Source organism: Saccopteryx leptura, chromosome 2 (assembly GCF_036850995.1).
Source record: "Saccopteryx leptura isolate mSacLep1 chromosome 2, mSacLep1_pri_phased_curated, whole genome shotgun sequence".
In the NCBI taxonomy this organism is placed as follows: domain Eukaryota; kingdom Metazoa; phylum Chordata; class Mammalia; order Chiroptera; family Emballonuridae; genus Saccopteryx; species Saccopteryx leptura.
This window is the reverse complement of record NC_089504.1, coordinates 315541126-315563291: the sequence shown is the minus strand read 5'-3', so window position 1 is coordinate 315563291 and position 22166 is coordinate 315541126. Positions and strand designations below refer to the sequence as shown.

General features: G+C 47.5%; 2 protein-coding genes across 4 annotated transcripts; both read right to left on the bottom strand.

The window, feature by feature from the left end:
* Positions 1 to 3352: 3352 nt before the first annotated feature.
* TAS2R3 (taste 2 receptor member 3) lies at positions 3353 to 4300 on the bottom strand. The gene has a single exon (XM_066366184.1). It carries the CDS (start codon positions 4298 to 4300, stop codon positions 3353 to 3355), a length of 948 nt encoding a protein of 315 aa, XP_066222281.1.
* A 6281-nt stretch (positions 4301 to 10581) lies between these two features.
* On the bottom strand, positions 10582 to 21525 carry SSBP1 (single stranded DNA binding protein 1). 3 transcript variants are annotated; one of them, XM_066362901.1, is made up of 7 exons: positions 21448 to 21525; positions 20649 to 20716; positions 19879 to 19939; positions 18693 to 18833; positions 18374 to 18461; positions 18164 to 18252; positions 10582 to 12526 (listed from the first exon to the last, which is right to left on the bottom strand). In XM_066362901.1, exons 2-7 carry the CDS (start codon positions 20670 to 20672, stop codon positions 12483 to 12485), a joined length of 447 nt encoding a protein of 148 aa, XP_066218998.1. In that variant the 5' UTR covers positions 20673 to 20716; positions 21448 to 21525; the 3' UTR covers positions 10582 to 12482. The 3 variants fall into 3 exon arrangements, with proteins under 3 accessions (XP_066218998.1, XP_066218997.1, XP_066218999.1); XM_066362900.1 differs by having other exon boundaries at positions 21395 to 21518; XM_066362902.1 differs by lacking the exon at positions 21448 to 21525 and adding an exon at positions 21411 to 21433.
* Between the last annotated feature and the right edge of the window lie 641 nt (positions 21526 to 22166).

Sequence of the window (22166 nt, the reverse complement as noted above, 5' to 3'; positions counted from 1 at the left end):
GGCGTGCCCAGGTCAGTTAAACAGGCAGACACAGAGTGGACAAGCAAGGCGCTGATTAAAGGAAAGAGCATATCATAACACATGTTTCCACTTAATTGTCTATAAAAGAGATTACTGCTTTAAAGTAATTAGGTTGAAATATTATAAAACCACATTTAAGTAGAATTAATAATACAGAGTGAGATATTAGGATCAAATGTTCCCAAAAGGGGGCAGGGCAGTATTGGGCAGTAATCAACTCCATTCAGAGTCTGACATCCCACGTTTGGGGGTCTCAGTAGCTGGAGGCACTATGATTAAGGTGCACAGGGCTTTGTAAAACTCGGTTAATCCTGAAACAGTTCCAGGAGGAAGATACAGTTATCCCCGCTTCGGGTGAGGGAACGGAGCTCAGAGAAAGCAGGTGATGCCAGGCGTCATGGAGAGCAGTGGCTCAGTTAGCAGGTCCTCCTGGGACCGAGCTCTTCCAACTATACTCGGCTGCTCCTCACTGGCCTGTTCGCTCGCCACGTTGTTATCATCGGCCACTAATATGTTAGGCACTGGGGACACAGAAAAGACTTACACCTTGCCTTCCAAAAACATGCAGACTAGTAGGAGAGACAAACAGACACTTAGATCAGTGTGTTCGGGCTATAATAAGGGGAAAAAAGGCTGCGATGGGAGTGTTCAGGCAGAACATCTCTCCCAGCTTCGGGGAGTTCAGAAAGGCTCCCTCTGGGAGACATACAGCATCTTAAAGGTCGTATGTCTTTGTATGCAAAGCGATTATTCAAGCAAAAGTCTAGGTGGGATGGAGAAGGATGTTGCAAACAGGGAGAACCCTACTGAAAGAGGCGACAAAGATGAGCTGAGCCAGTACCCTCCAGGATGAGACGGCCCCTTCCTCAGAGCCGCAGCCTCTGCTTCCGGGACATGGAGATGAAACACACTCATTTCTGTGTCTTTTTTTTTTTTTTTTTTTTTTTTTTTGTTTTGTTTTTTTTTTTTTTTTTTTTTCATTTTTCTGAAGCTGGAAACAGGGAGAGACAGTCAGACAGACTCCCGCATGCGCCCGACCGGGATCCACCCGGCATGCCCACCATGGGGCGACGCTCTGCCCACCAGGGGGCGATGCTCTGCCCATCCTGGGCGTCGCCATATTGCGACCAGAGCCACTCTAGCGCCTGGGGCAGAGGCCAAGGAGCCATCCCCAGCGCCCGGGCCATCTTTGCTCCAATGGAGCCTTGGCTGCAGGAGGGGAAGAGAGAGACAGAGAGGAAAGCGCGGCGGAGGGGTGGAGAAGCAAATGGGCGCTTCTCCTATGTGCCCTGGCCGGGAATCGAACCCGGGTCCTCCGCACGCTAGGCCGACGCTCTACCGCTGAGCCAACCGGCCAGGGCTCTGTGTCTTTTTTTTTGCCCATGAGATACGATGATTTTGAGAATAGGAACTGATCTTGTATAGTGCTTGGTGCAACATGTTAGATGAATGAATGAATGAACCAGAACCAAGAAAAGCCAGAATCAAGATGGAGTGAGATGCGCACTTCACTGCCTGGACTATGACAGCAGCCTGTGCAGCCAGTCAGAACCCATGACCTTCTCAGAGACCTGCTGGCTGGGCAGTAAGAGTCCACAGTGGAGCCACTGCAGATAACTCATAAGCCGTCCCTCTCTGGCTGGAACTGCCCTCTTTGGCGACAGATATTCAAGATCGCTGTGTGCTGAAAAGCAGCACAGGTTTTTATTAATTACAGAAGGACCCGTTTCAGAATCCTTGTATTTCGGTCGATGAGGGATGAATATTAAAACATTTCTTTAAATTTTACTAGATGCCTTTCTAAAAGGGAATTTTAAGTTATGTCAGAATTAGGAATTTTCCTAGCAGCTTCAAGAGGCATACATCAACTCAAAACCAAAAGACATCCTGTTTCTATAATTTTAGAAACAATATATATAAATTCCAGAACAATCCTAAAATTAATTTCTGGTTACAGATGACCAAATGCCAGGTAATGTGGTGCTCCTTTGTGCTAGGTCAAAATATAACAAAATAACAATAAGAACAATAGCAGTACTTATTGAGGGTTTTTACTCCAGGTGGGATTCGAAGCACTCTTCACGGCTTAACTCATTCGTTCCTTCCAACAACACTACCAACAAAATACTACTCCCATTTTACAAATGAGGAAAGAGAAACGGAGAGAGGTTAATAAAGGAACTTCCGCGAAGTCACCTAGTTGACGAGGGCAGGAGGCAGGATTTGAACCGGGGATATCAGGGTCCACATTCCCTGCCACAACCACTCCACGTCGCAGAGCCCCTTCGTGACAGAACCCCAAATCCAGAATTGCCACGTGTCCCAAATAGGCTCACAAGTTTGAGAATTCACGATCATAAGCCATATTTTCATCGACTTGTCACCACTGTTCAGTGACAGAAAGTAAATCAATGTGTGATTTTATTAAATAAAAGTGATTCAACGTATGAACCCTGCTTATATAATGTTTTGATAAAACTCTGAAATTTTAAGAGCAGATATTCATCTTGGGTCTTTTTTTTTTTTTTTTTTAAAGAAAAAAATGCCCGAACTTTTGCCTCCCTTCGAAAAATTAGAAGGTTTACTCAAAAATTTACTTTGGCAAAATGACTAAGGAAGGTAAGCACAACTGAAAGGAAAATGGCTTCCCCCTGGAAGGCTGGATCGGAACCTGTCCTCAAGGGTCTCGGTTGCCATCCTACGGCTTTCTCATTACACAGTGGATTTGCGGAAACTGGTACCACATGGGAACTGCTGAGCGATTCACTGTTAGCGACAAGAGGAGCTTGACCTACTTTCTGAGCACTTTATGGAACATGCTCTGCTCACATGTTGGTGCACGTGGTCTTGTGAATCTCTACAACCCTGTGAGGTGGGTGTCACAGTCCACATGTGGGCAAGGGGGATCAGACAGGTGATTAACATGACTTGCCTAATGCCAGGACGGACGGACAAGAATTCAAACCCCATCTGTGGGATCACAATGCATTTGCTCTCTCCCTCAAGTCCACTGCACTCTTTTACTTACATCAGCTGGTCACTGTCAGTGTAAATGTTACGCTCAAGGTAGTGATCAGCTCATTACATTGAGCCGAGAGTCACGGTGAAGAGTGTTCTCACTATATTGACATTTCCAAAGACTGTTTTATTGCCTCCAAAACAACCACACAAAGGGAGGCCATGAGAAGTGTCCCTGAGTGGGACAGGTTATCAGCTGTCTCTCCCCTACTGATATCACAGCACGGGGGCCATGGGAGGGTCAGGTAGAGCCCTGTCGTCATGGCGAGCCAGGCTGCAGGACTGCCAGCCTCCCGCCTGTCCCCTCTGCGTTCTATGGGGAAAGACGTCGCCTGGACACAGGCGTCAGACGGGCAGGCTCACACCAGAGCAGCTCCACGAAGGTCTGCTTCAGCTTGTTGTTGCCCAGAATGAGGATGAAGGAGTGGCCAGCAGGGTAAAACATTGTCAGTGCCACCATGACCATCTTGGTCAACTCGGTTCCTGGTATGAAATAACTGGATGAGGCAATTAAAAAGGAGAGAAAGTAAACGAGGAAGAGGAAGAGAAAGGAGAGGATCATCTTGATGGCCTTCTTGTGGGCCTCGGTGCTGGGGTCGCTGGAGCTGGCTCCATGCTGCTGCATCCGCCGCGTGTGCCTCCCCAGGGAGAGGATGAGCAGGACGTAGGATGCCAGGGACACGATCAGGGGAGGGAGGTCCCACAGCAGCCCGAGAACGTGGACCAGCTCATACACAACCTCCTGCTTTCTAAAGTGCTCCGTCATGTTCTCCGCGCTGAGTCCACGCAGGACATAATAGGCCTTAAACTCACGCATCAGAGACAGGACACTGCTGCACGACAAGACCAGTGCACCCAGCAGCAACCACACGATCACCCTGTGGACTCTCCACTTGAGCCAGAGGAACACGTGATGGGAGAAACTGGCGATTTTCAGACAGTAGAGGACACTGAGACAGGTGGCCAGCCAGATGCTCAGACTGTTTGTGAATGTCCAGAAAGTATCAATAAGTTGGGTTGTTGTATCACTTGCATATATTGAATGAAGGTACCCCCTTACTAAACAATCAACCAAGAGAATCCACAACAGAGTGATCCTGGAGAGAGCCAGGCTAGTGATGACAAAGTCCGACAGAGAGATTTTCTTGCTCTTGAACCAGCGGCTGCCATTGACCCACCCAATGAAAGCATTCCCCAGCAGTCCCAGAACGAACTGAGTGACAGAGAGAAACAGGATTGCCGCCCTGGTGAGTTCCGACATGGCCGCTCTCAGGCAGGACTGACCTTGGCTCTCTATGTCGATACACAAGCTCTCCTTGCCAATCTGAAATGTCTCCCTATGAACCTGTTGCCTCTACCTGCTGCACCGCTGTACCCGTCTCTGGTCTCTTCCCCAATTCAGTCTGTTGGGAGAGCAGTTTACCACGAACCCCCTCTGGCTGGCTCTTCCAGGTCAGTCTGTCCTCTCCACAGGTGACATTGAACACAGCAGCTCTTTGCCCATATGCAAATAGAACAGTGTCCAGTGTCACACAGAGAAGGAAGAGAGATCTGAGTCACCAAGAATATGGAGGACTTGGGCTCAGTTTCATAGGGAGCAGGATTCTGAGCCACCCAGAACAGACAGGTGAGTATCCCACATCTTGCTGGGTGGGCTAAGTATGCAAGGCCCCGCCCAGTCTTCACCTGGGCCATTGTCTAGTGTTGTGTTTGCAGCAAGCACCCTTGAAGGATGAGGTTACATGTCCTTCCAGGACAAAGAGCAGTCTTGCTTCTTGCTTGCTCTAAAAGCAGTGAACTTCCCAAGCTCGGTGTAGTTCTGCATAATGACACCCATCTGGGCTCTCTGGGTTCCCCCTGGGAGACTTGCCTGATATTCACGCAGCTGGCTGTGCTGTGAATAATGTGATCCTTCATTCTCCTGGGAGTTTCATGTCTTCTGCCAGCCATCACGGAACAGTGAAAGGCTAGGTTATTAGCTTGTGAACCGGGTAAAATCAAATCCCCGATCAATGTGGTCAGCAGCGCTTTGGGCAGCCTGTTCCAGTTCGTCACACGCTGACTCCTAACCCCCTTCCTTCTACACGCTGTACCAGGGAGTCCGGGACTCTACAAACCACTTTCCAGACTCCCTTTCCAGGTGCCCTGCTTTTAGTGTCTGCCAAAGTGGACACCAGCCGGTGAGAGGAGACAAGAAGCCTGCTTCTTGCTCCAACAGGGTGGCCCTTGGTGGTGGCTCCTCTGACGAGGAAAAGGACTGATGACCCCAGAGGACAGGAACCTGGACAAAACTGCCTGTTCAGCGTGGCTAGCCCTGGCGAAGGCCGTTGCTCTCCACCACACCGGGAACACCGAGGAGCTTCCCCAGCCAGGCAGCAGCAGGCCCAGACTCCAGGCTCCCAGGCTCCCAGGCTCCCGCCCGGGGATGCCACTGCCTCCGACCTCTGGGCGTGACCCTGCCCCCTTCTGCTCCTGCAGAACCCTTCGCATCTCCCTCCTTCTCTTCCCACACGATTACAAACAGTTCCTTGCATAAAGTTCCCTCTGTCTGAAATATTTGTGAGCAGCTCACAAAAATTAGGGGATATTTTATGGCTTCATATTCATTTTTAAATATCCCCTAATTTTTGTGAGCAGTATGCTTATTACACTGGTTTCCGTCTTCCTGACGGGACTCTGAGAGCTGCGTTGTACTTAGGAGCTGGCTACCTTGCAATGGGAGGCCTCCTCACTCCGGAACACCTGGTCTGCATTCTGCCAGGGGAGCACACGGACAACGCTTCTGTCACAACCTAAGTGCTCCTTCACTCAATGGACCTGTTATTTAAGGGTCCTCATAACAAACTACAAGCAAACTATTTGATGGAAAAAAAAATGTGCTGGTCTTCACTCTTCTGAAGGCTCTTGCTGAACTTTTGTGTACATTTTATGTCCTGTTCCCTCCCCAAACTTAAAACGAGACACAGGCTAAAAGCTGGAAGGACTATGGGAACAGAGGTGAGATTATATTTATACTTCTGCTTGCAGTGGGAGGTCATCTAAGCAGAAGAATAAAGAGGTGTTCGTGTATATGGAAATAAAGGCAAAAATGTGTAAATCGTAAAGATCGCGTTTAACTACAAAGCACAGAGAAGTGGCTTGAACAAGGTAGAGCTTTATTTGTGTCTCCCATGGAAGGCCAGAGGTGGACAGTCCAGGATGGGCAGGGTGGCTCCACGGTCATCACAGATCCCAGCTTCTCCGTCCTCCATTCTGAAGATCGCCTCACGATCCAGGATGGTGACTGGAGAGTCAGTCACGTCCACATCCCGGACAAGACAGAGCCAGACGAGGGTCTGGAGGAGCACGGAGCATGAGCCTCCCAACAGGTCAGCTCATGGAAGGAACACTCCTGAAAGCACCGCCAACGATCTCTGCTTGTGGCCCCTTGGCAACTCTCAACTGCCAAGAACAGGAATGCAGCATCTTCGCTGTGCAGACCGTCACCCCAGGGACGTACGGATGCTGCAAATGCAGCAGGGACAATGGACATTGGGTAGTATCTTAATCACGTGTCTTATTTTCTGTATTTTATGATGCACTGACATCTTGGGGCCTTGCAGACCATGGGAGGGACTGTCCCCCTCCCAATTTAGCTAATTCCTAGAAAGAGTAAATGACTTGCCCATGCCTGACCTCTGGTGGTGCAGTGGATAAAGCATCAACCTGGATGCTGAGGTTGCCGGTTCAAAACTCTGGGCTTGCCTGGTCAAGGCACATATGGGAGTTGATGCTTCTTGCTCCTCCCCCTTCTCTTTCTCTCTCTTTCTCTCTCTCTCTCTCTCTCTCTCTCTCTCTCTCTCTCCTCTAAAATGAATAAAAATAATTCTTTTAACGACTTTCCCATGAGCATGCCTTTGCCATGCGAACCAACCAATCCTGAGTCCATACCCCCCACACTCCACCCCCCACCCCCACAGTAGCCTCCTTTCATCAGGCTGCTACAGTACAGAACACCATGCCTCCACTTAAAACCACCCCAGTACCTGGTAGTTGACAGCTAGGAACCAACCCCATGCTCAGAGCCTGCTGAAAGCTATTCAAACTGCCCAACCCAGCACGTGTTCAGCTTGCCAGTCCTGTCTCATCCATTCTTTCCCCATGAAACACCACTAGAAAAGCTCCCGCCCCCACTTCCTCCGCGCTCCTTCTGCCTCCTCCCCTACGCTGGTGCCTCCCTGAGTGGCTCTGCACAGTGTGTGGTGGCCTCTCCTGGTGGGAACAGAAGTAAGAAACTTTTCTTTCAAAGGCAGCTGTCTCCATGTCTGATGGCGTCACACCCGATTAAAGCGCATCCCAGGCTGGCTGCAGACGTAGCCTAAACTTCTGTATGTTCCAAACAACACTCCTTTTCTTCCCTCTTCTCAAACCTGCTCCCTCATCCATCCAAATCCCTTCACCTCAGAAACAAAGCGTCACTATACACATGACTGTCCTAGTGGGAGCCTCAGAATTACCTTCTAGTTCTCTCCTCTCTTACCACCATCTACTCCATCACCACGAGATGCCGGGCAGGGGGTCTGTGTTCTTAGTATCCCTAACCCTGAGCCCAACAGGAGCCCAACACCTAACTGGCCCACAACGAATGATCAGCGTGAATCCCCAGTGCTGCTCCCGTCACCTCGAGCCCCGACTCGACTAACCCTTCCGGGCTTGCTCACGGCCTCGAGGCTTCTCCCCTTCTCACCCTTCACCTGTCTCCACTGTTCTTTCTATCGCACGGTTCTGACAATACATCTGTGTTAATAGCGTCTGGCGGGCCCCCTCCACCCCCGCCCCACTGCCAAAGCCCTCTGCAAGCTTCCGAGGCCCTTTCTGATGGGCCCCCGCCCCCCTGCATGGCTTTCTCTCTCACTGCTCCAGATGCTTTAACTTTCCGGGCCTCTGTTCATGCTGCTGCTTCTGCTCAAAACCTAACTCTTCTCTCTGTGCCCCATGCAGGACTTTGCTTCTACTGCATCCCACTTAGCTGCACAGGCTCTGCTTATCTCTACTTATCCTCCCCCCACCCCGTCATCCAGGACCAGGAGCTCCTTCAGTGCAGGACTCCCATTAGAGCCATCCCTACACCCAGGCCTGTACGGGCGCCTGGCACAGAGCAGGTGTCCAACTGATGTTTGAGTTTAAAAAGACGCCCAGGTCTGACCAGGCAGTGGCGTAGCGGATAGAGAGTCAGACTGGGATGCAGAGGACCCAGGTTCGAAACCCTGAGGTCGCCAGCTTGAGTGCGGGCTCATCTGGTTTGAGCAAGGTTCACCAGCTTGAGCCCAAGGTCACTGGCTTGAACAAGGGGTCACTTGGTCTGCTGTAGCCCCCCCCCCTCCCCAGTCAAGGCACATATGAGAGAGCAATCAATGAACAACTAAGATGCCGCAACAAAGAACTAATGCTTCTCATCTTTTCCTTCCTGTCTGTCTGTCCCTATCTGTCCCTCTCTCTGTCTCAAAAAACAAAAACCGCCCAGATTCACTGTAAAAAGCTGTGGAAGATTAAAAACAAACAAACAATAAGACACGACCCAAGCGGGATATGTGCTCAGTAATCCATGGATGTCAGTAACAATTACAACAACAAAAAAGGTCAAGGGCAATGCACCAAAGTTAACGTGCCCTCAAGAGCATCCACGAGACCCGACGAGACAGGCATGGAGACTTGTTTCGAATCACGATGGCAGTGACAGCAGCAGTGAGCACAGGACGCAGTCACTACGTGCTAAGGAAGCCACATACTTCCTGTGCCCCGCACAGCAGGCCTACAAAGCAGGTACCACTACTGTCCCTGTCTTATTCCCAGGAAAACACGACAAAAGTTCAAGAAACCCCTCAGAAGCCACTCAGATGGCGGGGGAAGCAGAAATTCAAATCCAGGCTTTCTGGCTGCACAGCCCTAACTGAGCAGGTATGACACCACCTTTTTCTCAAATGGCAGGTGCAGCAGGAACACTAAGAAATGTCGAGATGTACTACTACTTTGCAGACAAACAAGACCCTGAGGTCAGAAACATGGGAGACAATAAAAAGGGCGAAGAATATAGAGACAAGAAGCGAAATTTCATTGCCATGGCTGCACGATTCCAACTGCTGAGAAAGGTACACACCACCCTGTCACAGACCATGGGCCTGGCACAAAGGCAGGTTACAGCAGGGGAGGGGGCTCGAATGTTGACACCAGTCGATCTCAAGCCAACCTGACAAATTCTAGAACCATCTTCCTGCCAGCTTCACCTCTCAGTAGGAAGGGAACCATGAGGGGCAGATATTGCTTAAGGGAAAAGGAACATGCAAACATAGCCTGGCAGAGAAATTCACAGACTTGTTTCCCTGCCAGACATCAGACTGAAAATCAGAAATAACAGAGACAAGAGCTACTTCTCCCCCACAGACAAGTCTCCCCCCACCAAGAGCTCCCGGTGAGATTTGGAGGCGCCCTGCATGGGGTGCTGGTCTGAGGTTAACAGTGGGAGCTCTCACTACCAAGGGCAACGGGTGTGGAAGGGTGGTAGGCGGCGGGCAGTGGGCAGAAACCAAACTGCAAACGTCACATACCTAAGCTCAAACTCAAGGCTGCCCCTTTGAAGCTGCATGACTTGAATATGCTATTTAACCCCTACTGAGGGGATTCCTCCTCACGGGTGAAATGGGGAGAGAACACTACCTTCTTCTTAGGGTCCAAGTGAAACGAGACCATGATACAAACGCTCAGCAGTGTCTCGTGCGCAGTCAGCACACAGCACGTCAGCCACTAGGAATGACTGCGAGGTTTCTCTACAACTCACTGCCCACGACCATCTCACGCTCTCAGGGGGTCTGCGGTGGCTCCCAGCCGTCTTCATAGCACACGCAAACCCGGGCGGAGCACGCGGTAACCTGACCCTGCCCTCGCTTCCACGTCAGCGTTTCATAACTGCGCCTGAATGACAGGCACCCACAGCGCCCTCAACTGTCGTGCTGCCTGGCTGAGCTGGACGGGACCGGACGGGACGGGACGGGACGGGACGGGACGGGACCCAGGGTTGTTTGAGAAGGTAAGCCTGCCCTTAGAAACCGCATGATCTTCCGGGAACAGAGATAAACCGTCACTAACTCATCCTCACCGAGCTGCACAGATTGGGCTGGAGCCCGGCTGGCCATGACAAGGAGTCCCCGAAAACAGCCATGGAAACGTGGCCTTGGTACTTTTGGACATCTCTGGATCAATCATTTAAGAAATGCACAGCTGGCTGAACTCTGTGCCGGCAGCGAACAGTGGGTCTCATGTGGGTTGGTCTTTCAAGGTGGTCGCTCTGGGGTGTGACGTAATGAGGAGAGTCAAAGACAAAGGGTAGGAAAAAAGTGAATGAAGTGTCTAAGCATGAGATGCCGAAATGCAGAAGGCAGGGAGAGGCACGTGAGGATGACCCGGTCACCGCCAGGACCTGCAGCGGTACCAGCTGACCGACTGAGCACAGCAAGCTTGGCTTGGAAATAATGGAAAGGTTTTATTCCCCAACATGAAAACAGCTATTTATTTTATCTCATTATAAGTTATTGTTATACATTTTCAATGCTTAACAACAAAAAATAACAAAAAAACTAGAATATACAGAATAGGAAATAAGAACTATCACACAAAATCACCCCCATCCAGAGAACAGAACATTTGATGTTTCTTCTTCCAGACTTCTCTAAGCATATAATTTCGTTAATTGCAACTTCTTTTTCAAAGCTGGAATAGCGCTGCACATGCTGTTTGGTACTTTTCTGTGTACCATACACATCTCTCCAGTGAACATGGAATCTCAAAATCTAAGCCGCAGGGCAGGTTTCTGCACGTGCGGCCCCGACACCGTATCTGAGAAAGGGAATGCAGGACACATGGACCGGAAGGTCCCTGCAGTCTCTCAGTACGGTCAGTTCCAACGTCTCCCCAAGCCGGGACCAGGCGGGAGCAGGGGAGGGGCTGCCCACGGGAGGGCAGAGGGAGCTCCCCCAGGCCGACTGGCTGTGGACCGCCGGGCCTGCAGGACCGAGCATGCCTGAGGCCTCCGCACTGAACAGCTGAGTGCACAAGCCCTGCCACCCACTCTGAGCCCTCTGGAAGCCTCCAGGGAGAGTTCAGAGAAGAGCCCCTCAGCTCATAATGATCCCGTAGGACACACTTTCTGCCCCTGCGCCCTGGGCTCGGAATTCCTTCCAGTTGGTGGTTAAGATCCATAATGTAGCACAAGAATTCTGGACTTGTGAAGCCCAGCAGGACCTAAGCTGCAGTGAGCAGCACGCCTTCAGGCGGAGGGGAGAGGACTGCATCCCAGGGCACATCGGCCTAAGCCTGGCCGGAGCCCACGCTGGAACCCGGTTCAGATGGAATGAGCGATGTCTCCAGCGTGAACTGGACAACCCGCTCGGCAGCAGCCAACCTCTAAAAAACTGTGGCCAAGTAGAGGCAGACCTGCGGAGGACTGACGTGACGCTAAGTGAAAGAGGCACTGCAAAGCTGAGCGCACCCTGCAACGCCCAGAACCTGACCATGAAAGTCACAGCGAGTACACAATGGTCTGTGTATATGCATCGAGGGACCATGAGGCAAAGAAAGGAAAACATCAGACCTAAGGAACGAAGCTAGGGAGGCAAAGTCAAGGTTGATCAAGGGGCTTCCCCTAGTCCTGAGTGAGACTAAAGGACAGAAAACAGCAGAACCAGCACCCCTGTGGTACCACCTGGAGATGAACTGTCACCCCTAGTTATAGTTGAGGTCTTTATTGCTTGTAAACCTTATTTCATAAATGCTACTGTTGAAATTGTCCACAAAGATGGGAAAGAGGGAGGTTCGTCTTGAAGCTGTGCAGGTGAGACGCCAACCTGCTGAGCAACCTCCCTCAATTCGGGCTAAAGCTTCATATCCCACTGGGATCAGCAGCTGTCAGCTCGCCCAGTGTCTGCTCACGCTGAGCGCTGATTCCCGTGCAGAGACACAGAAAAGATACGGTCCTCGCCTTCCAGTGTATGGAGCAGACAGGAAAGAAAGTTGATGGTTGCAATAGCGAGCCAGAGGCCTGACTTGTAGTGACATTCAACACAGATGGAGCAGCTGAATCAATACCGTAACAGGAGTGCGCACAAACAGCACGGGGTCTTCCCAAAGGACACTCGGCCCTTTGCCGCAGCGCCAATGAGCCTGACAGTTCACTCTGGCGCATACTTGTACAGAGAGCATCCCTAAATGAACAACTGGTGAATGTCACATGAGACAGGAGCTACCACCACACCAAAAGGGCAGCGGGGAGCAGCAGTCAGGAGAAAGGAGAAATAGTGTCACTCATTTTATATAAAACAGTATTTTAATTATTGTCCTTAGAAACTATAAAGACTATACATGATTTGGAAGGGAGACTGTACCAAACACTGGCCAGAGAAGAATGGTCCACGCTATGCCTTCTCTTTTGTCTGGTCACTCAGAAATATAATGTTATCTGTAAAGAAGCCAGAGCATAAACGTTATTTTCAGAACCCTTTCTCCATCCCAATTAATCATTCCCCTCTAAGACATACATACTTCGCTGCTGCTAACTAACAGGGCTTTATACATAGTCTCAAAATACTACCTAACTCATGCTATGTTCGTAAAGGTGTGCACAACAGGCAGGAGGGAGTTCAGAGCTGGGCTTCGGCTGTCTGTCAACAATCAGACCCTGTTAGAAGAGGTGGGATGTTTCTTGTCTTCCGCAAAGGCAGTTAAGGTCTTCTCAGCAATAACTCTCTACCAAACAACCAGTCACAAGTTCCGAAGGGTTCAATGTTCAGACAGATGTCATTAAACCAGGCAGCACACATCCCCACGTAGAAAAGGGCCAAGAACCAACATTCCTCATGCTGGAGGTATGGAGGAAGGACAGGGTCCAACGTATGACCACATCAGCAATGACAGATTTATTCATGTTGTTGAGTAAGTATGAACACTCACATGGAAGACATTTGATTTTTAAATTTTAAAACGAATGACTTTAATATACTCATTCGTTGGTAAAGTTTCACTAATCAATTACTACAGAGAGAGCATTACTATCTAACATCAGACATCGTTGCTCTTCAAGAGCTGTCCCAGACGGAGTTAGTCTAGGACAAGCCAAGGAAAAGAATTAAGTAGTACTTTCTGCATAACTCCAAAAAGACCTAGATTCTTTTAACTTTGGAACCATTCAAAAGTAGTTATCTAATGACTGAATATCTGCTCATGACTATATAGTCTTCCAAAAATAAAGCATTTTGGTGCAGAATGGCTATTTCAAAAGAGACTGTTAGAACTGTGTCACGCTTGAAGACGAGGGCGCCACCCACTGGTGGTTATTTTTAAGTGACAGGCATGATCCCCAGGAGGAAAACTATGGCCTATAAAGCAGATCTACCAAATTAAGCTCTAGTCCTTTCAATTCCAAAATCACTAAGCTCAATCGCCCATGCTAGTGAATACTAGTGACGATAGCACCACCAACAAAAGGCAGAACATCTGAAGTGCACCTATTTAGCTAGCTTCATGACAATTCACACAATCCAAAATTAACCCACACCTTTGATTGATAGTAAAATACGACAGTATTAAATGCTTCTTAAATAAATAATTAGTAGAGGTTTAGAAATGTCCATTATTATTTTGTTAGAAACCTCGGCTGCCCACAGCTGAAATCACAGGTGTAGATCTATACCACAGGGAGGTCTGGAAAACATCTGTGAACAGGTAGATATCTCTGTAGATACGGCCAATGGAAGAATAGGGCACGTAGAAAATGATGTACTGTCACGACACTCAAGAATTTCAAAAGCAAAATGATCAGGAAAAACCTCATCTGAGGTCCAGTAAGGAGGGGAGGAAGATAACCACATTGGTTTCCAAGGACAATATGCTTTGAAAGAAACCAGTAAAAAAATATATGTTGTAACCATTATTTACAACAAATTGTAATTTCTCAATATGGTATAGCGGTTTATGACATGGACTTTGGAAAAAGGGAAAGAGAAACATTAAAATAATCAGTTGATTAAAAGAGACTTAAGTTCTCAGACATCAAGCCTTCAGAATACTAAGAAAATAAATTTGTAATTTAAAAAAAAATGAGAGACATAAGACACAGGTAACAATGTAATACAGTGTGTCCGTAAAGTCATGGTGCACTTTTGACCAGTCACAGGAAAGCAACAAAAGACGATAGAAATGTGAAATCTGCACCAAATAGCCTGACCAGGTGGTGGTGCAGTGGATAGAGCGTCAGACTGGGATGTGGAAGGACCCAGGTTCGAGACCCCGAGGTCGCCAGCTTGAGCGCAGGCTCATCTGGCTTGAGCAAAGAGCTCACCAGCTTAGACCCAAGGTCGCTGGCTCCAGCAGGGGGTTACTCGGTCTGCTGAAGGCCCACAGTCAAGGCACATGTGAGAAAGCAATCAATGAACAACTAAGAAGTTGCAACGCACAACGAGAAACTGATGATTGATGCTTCTCATCTCTCTCCGTTTCTGTCTGTCTGTCCCTGTCTATCTCTGCCTCTGTAAAAAAAAAAAAAAAAAAAAAAAAAAAGAAATCTGCACCAAATAAAAGGAAAACTCTCCCAGTTTCATACCTATTCAGTGCAGTTCGATGTGGGCTCACGCACAGATTTTTAGGGCTCCTTAGGTAGCTATCCCAGATAGCCTCTACAGACTCGTCACTGACTGATGGCCTACCAGAATGGGGCTTTCCACCAAACTGCCAGTTTCCTTCAACTGCTTATCCCACCAAGTAATGTTATTCCTATGTGGTGGCGCTTCGTTATAAACGCGCCGATATTCACGGTGCACTTTGGTCACGGATTCGAATTCAGTGAACCACAGAACACACTGAATTTTCCTCTGTACTATCCACATCTCGACTGGCATGGCCGTGGGCTGCTCTGCTGTATACACAGTGCTACGTCATCATCTGCACATGCTGCCATATCATCCTACAGAAAGTAGGAGGGTTTTCCTTTTATTTGGTGCAGATTTCACATTTCTATTGTCTTTTGTTGCTTTCCTGTGACCGGTCAAAAGTGCATCATGACTTTACGGACACACTGTAGAACGTTTGGACTTGTATTTATGGAGCAATGAAGAAACTATGAACACTGTGATACCTGGTAAAAAAATATTTTAACAATAATTTCTCAACAGCACTGCAGTTATTTTAAAATGGAGTCTGTATCTCAGAGGTTCGTACTGAAATATGGATGGACGAAGTAATATAAGCCTGAAATCCATGTCAAAATGACCCAGGTACAGGAGAAGTGGCTGGGGACACAGATGGAGCACTATCAGCCATCAGCTGATGATTGCTGAAGCTAAAGGATGAAATTAAAACAATTCTCTCGGCCCTGGCCGGTTGGCTCAGTGGTAGAGCGTCGGCCTGGCATGCAGGAGTCCCGGGTTTGATTCCCGGCCAGAGCACACAGGAGAAGCGCCCATCTGCTTCTCCACCCCTCCCTCCTTCCTCTCTGCCTCTCTCTTCCCCTCCCGCAGCCAAGGCTCCACTGGAGCGAAAGTTGGCCCAGCGCTGAGGATGGCTCTGTGGCCTCTGCCTCAGGCGCTAGAATGGCTCTGGTTGCAACAGAGCAATGCCCCAGATGGGCAGAGCATTGCCCCCTGGTGGGCATGCCAGGTGGATCCCGGTCGGGCGCATACAGGAGTCTGTCTGACTGCCTCTCCGTTTCCAGCTTCCAAAAAATTAAAAAAAAAAAAAAAAAAGAAAGAAAAACAATTCTCTCCACTTTTGTAAGCGTGACATTTTCCATAAGGAAAAAAATTAATTTTTAAATGCTATCTAATTTAGACATATCTCATAAGTTCCTAAACATTGAGACATTACTACAATAAGATGTCTTTCATTCCCACCTACTTATTGTGAAAAGGTTTTTTGGTGTTTATATCCATAAAAATGAACAGAAGACTTTATTCAAGAATGGGGGGAAAGGACCATCTATCTCATTGTAAGATGCATTCCATATATATGTTTATTTTATTTATTTTAGAGAGAGGAAGGGAGACAGCAGGAGAGACATTAACATCTGTTCCAACATGTGCTCTGACTGGGAATTGAACTGGCATCCTCTGGGGACGATGCTCTAACCAACCAAGCTATCTGGCCAGGGCTAGGTTTTATATTTACCATACATATTTAAAGTTGTTTTGGTCAATTATACTAAAACTACAAAATAACATTTAGCACCTTAGTGTCACAGAATTTTTAAAAATATTTTTAAATGTCTATTTATGTACATATTTTTGTTACAAATATGACAAAAATGGATAATAGAAGATTCTTACCTAAACAATTGCGGTATAGCAGAGGAGAACAGAATGGAAAAACAGGCTCAGAGAAAAGGGAATACAGTCATGTGCCACTGAATGACAGGTACAGGTCCTGAGGAATGGGTTACTAGGCGATTTCTCTGTCATGCGAACACTGCAGGGTGCACTAACACAAACCTACATGACACAGCCTACTACACAGCGGGGCCGTATGATACAGCCTAGTGCTCCCAGGTTACAAGCCTGTACAGCCCCGTGACTGCATGAAAATCCACAACGTTAAGTCAAGCACAAGAAAAATAGATACAAACAAGAGCTGCCAGGTGTAACACGCACTGTTTTATAGTCAAGTTCTTTTTTAAAGTAGAAAGAGTGCTCTAAAATAATAAAATGTATAGTACAGCAAATACCTAAACCCGTAACACAGCCTTTTATCAAGTGTTACGTACTGTACATAACTGTCTGTGCTACACTTTCAGACAACTGGCAGTGCAGGTTTGCCGACACCTGTATCACCCACACACCCATGATGCATTGTTCTATGACGTTACAGAGGTTATGACGTCACTAGGTGAGAGAAATTTTCAGCTGCATTATAATATTATAGTATCACTGCCATATAGGCGGTCCTTTATTGACCCAAATGTCGTCATGTGGTGCAAAACTGCACTGTAAAATTTCCAAAAGTTGAAGAGCCTGTTCACAGATACTTTTAAAATGAGAACTGATATCAAATTGGTATGGTGTTCATATCCATTAATACATTTAAGAATAACAATTTTATATTGAAAAAATGTTACTGTCAAAGATGTCCAATGGGGTACAGTTTTCAAAATTCTTACAGAATTTTCAAAGTCTAAAAACTTGCTCTAGCCCTGGCCGGTTGGCTCAGCGGTAGAGCGTCGGCCTAGCGTGCGGAGGACCCGGGTTCGATTCCCGGCCAGGGCACACAGGAGAAGCGCCCATTTGCTTCTCCACCCCTCCGCCGCACTTTCCCCTCTGTCTCTCTCTTCCCCTCCCGCAGCCAAGGCTCCATTGGAGCAAAGATGGCCCGGGCGCTGGGGATGGCTCTGTGGCCTCTGCCCCAGGCGCTAGAGTGGCTCTGGTCGCAATATGGCGACGCCCAGGATGGGCAGAGCATCGCCCCCTGGTGGGCAGAGCGTCGCCCCATGGTGGGCGTGCCGGGTGGATCCCGGTCGGGCGCATGTGGGAGTCTGTCTGACTGTCTCTCCCCGTTTCCAGCTTCAGAAAAATGAAAAAAAAAAAAAAAAAAAAAAAAAAAAAAACTTGCTCTAGGGGATAGCTTCCTACCCTCTAACTCTGTGTGTTCTTCTTTCCTAAGTCACTTTGTGTTTTGTTTAATAGTTAAGAATTTAAAACAAAAGCATCATCACATTAAGTACCAAAGAGGTTCTCAATGAAGCTGCATGTGTCTAATGCCACTCATGTTAGTGTAACTACCTTGCTACATGCTTCTCCCTGTTTAGGCCACGTCCTTCCCAGATTCGAGAGCTAAGCGTTTCTAACTCCAAACAGTATGGACTGGCACAGTTTAATTTACACTCTACTCAACATTACCTGTGACTGAATCTGTCAGAGATAATTTTCTAAAGGAACAGATAAATGTAGAAACTCTTAGCAAGCCCACAAACCATTCACGAGTTCTTCTGGTGAGCTGCCTCACAATCTCATTAGCATGAGGACTCCCAGCCCCAGTTAGTTCCTCATGACACAGGGAAGCTTTTAAAGGAGAGGGATGGGGGGAGGGGAGAACAGCTGTTCCCACAGCTTCTTACCAGCTATGATTGTTGTTGCCTGCCGCCTCACATTATTTTTATCCATGTATTCGCCATAGTCTACTTTCCCTTCCACATAAACTCGAGACCTGAAATTAATAAAATTTGGTTTTCAGTCTGGAGAGTCTAATACGCTTTACAAGAGAGGAAAGGCTTGTTTCACAGTTTTAAGCCACTCACACTGTGAGATTTCTTCCAGCCTCAACTTACCCCTTTTTCACATACTGATAGGCCACATCTCGGAGGCCCGGTCGGAATACTGAAATTCTGTGCCACGTTGTCTTCTGACTGACATCCCCTAGATTATGAGAACAGGAAACAGGTTACAAGCGCCAGCACGCAAGATGAATAACAAAGGACACAGCAACCCCAGCAAAACCGACATCACAGTGTCTAAGAGAACAGGGGCCACGTTAGAGGAGAAAGAGCCTTTCCAAAAGTAGCCGCCTCTAGTTCAATAACTGATAACAGAAAGCAAACCACGTCTTCTGCTGCTGATATGATGAACACTCCGGTCTTTTGTACTCACCTATTTGGTACGTTTCATTTTCTCCTGACTTCCACATCTCATTTGTTGCGAGAGAAAATATTGTGACTGGGTTTTTCCCTTCCGCCTGCCTCATGACAGGGTCCTGACCCACTCGTCCAAGTAACTGCACACGATTCAGAGCTGAAATGCAATGTGTAGATAACATGAGACGGAGAGCAACGTCCAGAGCAACCAACACTTCAACTTCAACCTCAGCATTAAGCAAAACCCACGGTCTGGAGGATCAGATCAACAAGGGAAGGGGCAAATAAGGGGAGGCTGGGAGGGGGAAAATGGGCTGGCAAGAAAGGAGAGAACATTCTTAGAAAGAGTAGCCCCACAAAACAAATAGTAAGCTCTTTTTATCTTAAATTCTTCTTTAAAATACCTTAAAAAACAGTCTTTATCATTTAAAAAATAAATCTGAGATCTGAAAATCTTTATAAATGCAAGGGAATATTTCTGTGAAACAGTAGGTTTCACGAACTTTCAATCCCTCGGCCAAAGAGCACATAACCTTGGGAAACTCAGACACCCAATATGACTCAAGGAAATTCTATGGCAGGAGAGTAACAACAGGGAGTGAAATCTGACTGATAAAAGAAGAAAGGCCTGACCAGGCGGTGGCGCAGTGGATAGAGCGTCGGACTGGGATGCAGAGGACCCAGGTTCGAGACCCTCAAGGTCGCTAGCTTGAGCGTGGGCTAATCTGGTTTGAGGAAGAAAAAAAAAAAAAAAAAAGCCAACCAGCTTGAACCCAAGGTCTCTGGCTCCAGCAAGGAGTTACTCGGTCTGCTGAAGGCCCACGGTCAAGGCACATATGAGAAAGCAATCAATGAACAACTAAGGTGTTGCAATGCGCAATGAAAAAAAAAACAACTAATGATTGATGCTTCTCATCTCTCTCCGTTCCTGTCTGTCTGTCCCTGTCTATCCCTATCTCTGACTCACTCTCTGTCTCTGTAAAAAATTTAAAAAAAAATTAAAAAAGGAAGAAAGGCCCACTTTATCTTAGGCCTTGCAACCTAATGGGGCAAAGCCAAGGGCCGTGAGACAAATGTGAGCCAAAGGCAGGAAGACCAACAGATTATAACTGAACCAGTATACCTCTGCAACACATCTGGGAGAACATTAGCACATTGCTATAAATGTCACACTTTACACTTGGAAATCAGCTACTACTTACATCTTTCAAGAACCAAGCTGCTTGCTATTTCAGACTCATGTCTTACAAACTGATGAAGCACCTAAAGCGGAACAAATGAATAAAAAGGCTATTAATTTGGGGGGAAACATTCAGGGAAAGGCAAACAGAAGACCTACTCACATCCGGTCCCCATCTTGTCAGCTCCTCCTATAGCACACGCCCCTGGAAGACAGGACGCTGGCTGCTTCCCATCGCAACACTTTAGGGCAGCTGACTACAGAAGCCCAAAGGCACGAAGGAGGCACTACAGAGCATGCCCAGAAAAGTTAATTTATACTCCTGTTTCCTTTGTGTAACCCTCAAGAGTATGGTACTTCTGTGACTGCTCACAAAAGGTAAGTGGTCAAAAAAAGAACCATATGCCTTATAGGAAAATGCTGGGATAGGGATTCTCCTAGTCTTTGGATCAATAAAGACTTTAAATGCTCTTGAACTGATCTAAACACAACTAACACGTTTCTAACCGTTTTAAAAAGTACTCGCTCCCATGATGCAGGGGTGTTGCATACTCACAACTGCAAACCTACTTCTGCCCACCCCACATATATGAATAACTAGAAAATATTTGTTTTGTTCTGAGTGAACATTGTTGACACAAGTAAAACCTGTCCCCAACCCTCTGTATCAAATTAGTACACGTAAAGTGGGTGGGCTCGAAGGTCTTTGCCTCTGCAGTTAAAAGCCTACAGAAATCTTATCACGAAGGCTGATAATAACGCATCTCAGCACTAATATGGAAGAAGGATTACCTGGAATACAGGTCTTCGAAACATTGCTTCTATTTTTCTTGTCCTACAATCTTATCTTTAGTCTTTTCCTGAAGGGTTCAAAAAAAGGATAAATACTACGCATCATAGCAAGAGCCCAAATTCACGAATCCTCAACTCCTAACTGCATTTCTGCTTTGTATGCTATCCACCTTCGGCCCATAACACATTAACTAACGTTCCTGAACATTTCACAAGGATCCCTCCACCACCGCCAACAAAAGTCTTACATCTGTATCTTTTTTATCCCATTTAACTTTCTCGTTCTCCAACCCATAAAAATATATATATTATATATATACCTGTATATAATATATATTATATATATTATTTTGAGTTATTCCCATTCCACTGCCTTTTCAAATTTTATTAAAAGACAAGATCCGTGAGAGCAGGAATTTTTGTCGGATCTATCCACTGTCCATTCCAACCCACCTAAAACAGTTCCTAACGCATAAGAAGGGCTCAATAGATATTATAATGTCACCAAAAGACTTAAATCTGAAACTTGCTACTGCAAAAATGATTGCCTCCACCCGGGTTAGCAAGGACTAGGAATTCCAGGACTCCGTCGGCCCCACCGCCGGGACGGGCAGGTTCCCCTTTTCAAAGCGGCGCTCCCAGCCAACGAGGTAGAAGGGATGGGGGGTTAGGGAAATCGCGAAGTCCTCCTCCCCATGCGTTAAAAGAGAAGGGACAGACACCGCCAGCACCACCCCCCAACTCACGCAGGGCTGCACCCACATCCAGCACAGGGCTCACGCCCGCCTTTCGCCCTCACCTGACGCTACAGCCCGAAAGCACCGAGCCAGGTCACACACAGCGCAGCCGTGACGCAATACGCGCGAGACGAAGGAGAAACCGGAAAGTCCGTAGCGTGCGTGGCAGAAACGCTGCCGGCCATCGCCGCTGGAAACACGCTCCCTGAACGCGTTGGTTCCAGCAGCTTTTTTTCCGGACGAGAGCAAAGTCGTCAACGCCGCCAAGTGGTGCGTGGGGCACATTTCAAGTTCATCATAAAACGAAATTATTTGATAAGATGCTCAGCCAGGCCCAGGAAGGAGCGAGGTAAGCGCACAAAGGATAGCTTCGACCCTGGAGAGCTCTACAAAGGCCAAAGCCTCCTAAAGCAGTAAGAAAACAAGAAAAAGGAGTGGAGATAAGGTTGAGGGCGCCAAATAAGCGAAAACAATTGGCAATAAAGAGCAATATTTTAATACAATATTTTAAAAAGTCAAAATTGATGCAAAAAAAAATTCGTGAACAAAAATTAAAATTTCAATTAAGATCTAAGCCATACTGGATTCTGAGGCAAAAGGAAAAATATGCGCCTCTATAGTTTCATGTGTTTAAACATTTATTTTTTTCCAGGTCCTGGCCGGTTGGCTTAGCTGTAGAGCGTTGGCCAGGCTTGTGAAAGTCCCGAGTTCGATTCCCGGCCAGGGCACACAGGAGAAGCGTTCATCTGCTTCTCCACCCCTCCCCCCTCTCCTTCCTCTC